This window comes from Galdieria sulphuraria, assembly GCF_000341285.1.
Source record: "Galdieria sulphuraria unplaced genomic scaffold scaf_287, whole genome shotgun sequence".
Classification (NCBI taxonomy): domain Eukaryota; phylum Rhodophyta; class Bangiophyceae; order Galdieriales; family Galdieriaceae; genus Galdieria; species Galdieria sulphuraria.
This window is the reverse complement of record NW_005178188.1, coordinates 1-4,032: the sequence shown is the minus strand read 5'-3', so window position 1 is coordinate 4,032 and position 4,032 is coordinate 1. Positions and strand designations below refer to the sequence as shown.

General features: G+C 35.6%; 1 protein-coding gene across 1 annotated transcript; it reads left to right on the top strand.

Annotated features, from left to right (window-relative positions):
- Positions 1 to 1,292: 1,292 nt before the first annotated feature.
- Gasu_64950 (archaeal ATPase) lies at positions 1,293 to 4,032 on the top strand (the record flags this gene model as incomplete). Its single annotated transcript, XM_005702308.1, has 2 exons — positions 1,293 to 2,019; positions 2,078 to 4,032. Exons 1-2 carry the CDS (start codon positions 1,322 to 1,324, stop codon positions 3,840 to 3,842), a joined length of 2,463 nt encoding a protein of 820 aa, XP_005702365.1. The 5' UTR covers positions 1,293 to 1,321.

Below are 4,032 nucleotides of genomic sequence, written 5' to 3'. Positions count from 1 at the left end.
CGTTTCCAGAGAAATATAGCAAAGGTAAGAACAAATACTAAAAAGAGTATTTAAGTTTGCAATTCAAACTCCATCTCAAAAGTACTCAAGACACTATATAACTAAACTCTGTTTTAGCGAATTAGACTGAAAACTCACTGATTCTCAGACAGTAACCCGGTTGCAAAGATGAAAAACTTTGTTCAATTATCGATAGTACAAGAGACATCTTAAGTGACTCTATACATTTGTACACTGAGATAAAAACTTTCTATTTCAGAAAATCACTGTTTACACAGGAGTTCTATTTATATTGCATTGCAAAGGACAACTTTGAGAGTGGAACAGAATTGTTTCTAATTAGTCAAAGGAAACCATATCCAATCTTGAAGTATTGTCATTCCACAACAATCACTTGACAGATAACTTAGGAACTACAACGTCTTTCAGTCAAGAGTCGTGTTGGGTAAAAGTTCTTCAATATGGAGTGGCTTTCAGTTGGAGAATTGCTGAAGCTTTCAAGTTGGTACACTACTCGACCTTGACTCAAGTATAAAAGGCTTCTTCTTTAGCAAAATAATTTTTTGGTTCTGTCTTTTACTCTTTTTTCAGCATCGATGTGCAGAAAATGAACGATTATAGTTACTATATTTGAAGCCTTAATTGATGTCCTTATATAAGACATATTCACAACTTGGTAAAAGTCGAACAAAGGATAGACAACTTGTGTAGCTATTACATCCATAACGGCTTGTATTTAATGATAAGTCAGTATGACAATCTACATAATACACTTCTCCAAATTCAATTAGATATTTTTGTATTTATAAACTGTGCTACGAACGGTTACAAACTAACAGACTTCCCATTCATTGCAATTCTCTGTTTCCCACTGTATTTCGTTTGTAACTTACAAAAAGCTTGTATCTTATTAGACTTGTATATAGGAGTTTGCGTGTAAGATAGTGTGGAAGATAGTAGAAAAACTCTCTTACAGTATACAAGCCATAGAAAGAGTACCCATCAATCTAATTCACCACAAAAACTCATAGAAACCTATTTCTTGTCTATAGTAAAAGAAAGTTTCTAGTTATGACAAGCAAGAAAATATTCCGGCTTTCTCTCCATTGTCATTGTACGTCTAGAAGTGTCAACGAGATCAGTTTTACCAATCACCAAATAAAGCAATCGCTCGAACAATAAAACATACACTCTCTTCCATCTCCTTTGTCCTCCTCCAAGTGTTTTGTTCTCGGCTCCTTTGAAAGCTTTTAGGTCATCGCTTTCATCAACCTTTTCTCATCATCACTCATTCACTGATTTTGGATTGGCGGCGTGTAAAATGACTAGTCAAGAGATACGCAAAAGTTTGCCTGGAATGACAAAAGTACCGTTAATAGATAGAAAAGAAGATGTTTACATTATTATTCTAACTTATTTGAACCAGTTTTCTCCAACTGAGGGAAACTTGAATGACATACGTCCTGCAGCTTGCTTTTCCCCTCAGGTCTTTGGAGCTGGGAAGAGTTTTGTTGGAGAAAATTTTTTAGAGTTTTTAAAAAAATTCGCCGACGAAGAAGAAGAGCAGACGAAGACGGAGGTTTTCAACAAGAGCTCATCGGGAAAAGTTGATTTGAAGATTTTTTCTTGGAAACACTTTGCGGAAAACACTTTGTCAGTTTGCTTTAAACTAGAAGAGGGTTTTTCTCGTGCTCCTTTTCCAAGGTTTCTAGAGGCTTTGATGTATAATATTATTTTGAACGCTTATCGACAAAATGGTAAAGATACGGACGCTCTTCAGATGGCTGAGAGGATGGTAAAGAATTTTGATACTGTAGGAGCTATTGATTATCTTCTCGAACAATTTGAGAAACAATATTTATTTTTGATGATAGACGAACTTAGTCATCTGAGTTACCTCACCAGATACTATAGTGAACTTGGCGTGGAACAGTTTGTCGAGTCCGATCCAGGTTATGTCCCTTTTCGCAAATTTTTTCGAACTGTAGGTGAGTTGCTTGATAGAGGAAAAGTTATCCTGTATATTGTTGGGCGAACTGCTGAAATCTCAGCCCCCCCTGTCTGATACTCGCTCCAGTAGTGTCACCCTCCATATGTTGCGGTTGAATCCCTTTAATCTCCATGATATTAACGAATATATTGAGCTGGCAACTTATGATGGAAAGTCCTTGAAGGACTGGTTATTGCTCTCCGATGATTTACGACATCGATTCGTAGAATTGTTGAAAAAGAAGACAGGAGGTATTCCGTTGATTGTAAGAAATACTTTATTAGCCCTAGTAGAGAAAGTTGCAAACTTATCTCAACCTGTTATCAACAATGACAATATGGAACCCTTATTAGATAGAATCTTTCGCTTGGTACTACTAGAGTCGGTGACGATTATTGTTCCGGAGATACTAGATTCCGCAACCCTTCTTCGATATCAATTTGTCCTTTTGAATTATCAGCTCGGAACAATTTTTCCAATTGACTTTGTAATTACTCTATGTGGAACGAGAACTTATTTGATGGACTTGCTTGCAACTTTTGGGTTTTATTCTGAAAGTTGTGGAATTGACGGGATTGATATGGGCATTGAATTCAAGATTGGTTGTTGTGAATTTATATTGAGAGCTCATAGCAACTACAACTTTTTCCGTGAGGCTACTGAACTCTTTCCTTTATCTCCGTTTAGTTATATTCCCGACACTTCAACAGCAAAGGGAGTCTTCTTTGAATTTGTATTTATGAAGATCTTTCGTTTTCGCTTATTAACTTTTCTTCATTCTAATTCCTGGCCTATTGTACATTCTGCTATTCCAGGAATTTTCCAGGGTTCTTTTATTGAACAGGACAATGTTTCTTATTCTATGGAATCTACAAAATCTTATGATATACCCATCTTGAGAAATGTCTCTGATTCATTTTCTGACTATTATAGAGAACATTTACAACGTTGTGGTATTTTTGTTCCAAAAGATGGCAATTCTAGTGGCCCTGATGCATATGTTGTATTCCATAATGGACAAACACGTTATGTTGTTGGATTTTCATTTACATTTTATCACAAAACTGAATTTTCGAAAGCAAATATTAAGGAAGAAGCCAAAAAATTTTTTAAGGGAGTTGTTTCCGTTTTGAATGACGAATCTTTTTCATCTGTTCAACTTTGTTTTCAGTTTGTGGTGGTAGTTTGTACTCGATATGATCGATCTGTAGGTTTCTCTGTTGAAGAACAAAATATTGTTGAGGATGCAAGTTATTTGGTAACTGAACATTCTACTACTGGGTCAACTTTGAATGAAAGAAGTCGATCATGTATGCAATTGATAGTTGTTTCCCAAAGGAACCTTGAACGATTTTTGGGAATAGATAATGTCGATATTTTGAGGAAAATTGGGAAAGCAAACCGAGAAGAGTTCAGTAAAGACTTTTCAGTATGGTGCAAAACTCTCTTTGAGTCGATGTCCAATGAATATGTTTCATCTTTGGAAGCTGAGCAATCAAATGTTATTTCAAGAGTGGCTCAACATATGGGACGGAGAATAAATGAGGAGAATCGTATGCGAATGGAAGGTTTTCAAAGTTCTATACAACTGGAAAAAGATAAAACAAGAAGAGAACAAGTATCGAGTGATATAAGTACACATTTTGACTGGAAAGAGTTTCTTTGCAAGTCTGCGTTATTACCGGAAGAAGTTGCCACTCGTTATGCTTTGACATTTCCTCGTATATTTGGAGATAATCCTCAAGTGATTCGAAGAAAGTCACTAGAGTTGATGGATATACCAGAGCAATACATTCAAAAAATTCTAAGAGCTGCAGTATTACTGAAAGAAAACACAGAAATGAAAGAATAATCAGCTGCTTTCAAATTTGTGTTATTGAGGGACATTCTTTTTAGAACATAGAGTGAAAGGTGGTAGAGGGAGAGAGAGAGAGAAAATGAGAGAGTTCTTTGTGCTTTTATTCTAATTGAAGCTTACAACAACAAAGCTTATCTCTGTTCGTAAGCTTTTATATTTTCCATGAAAACGGACGAATAAAACT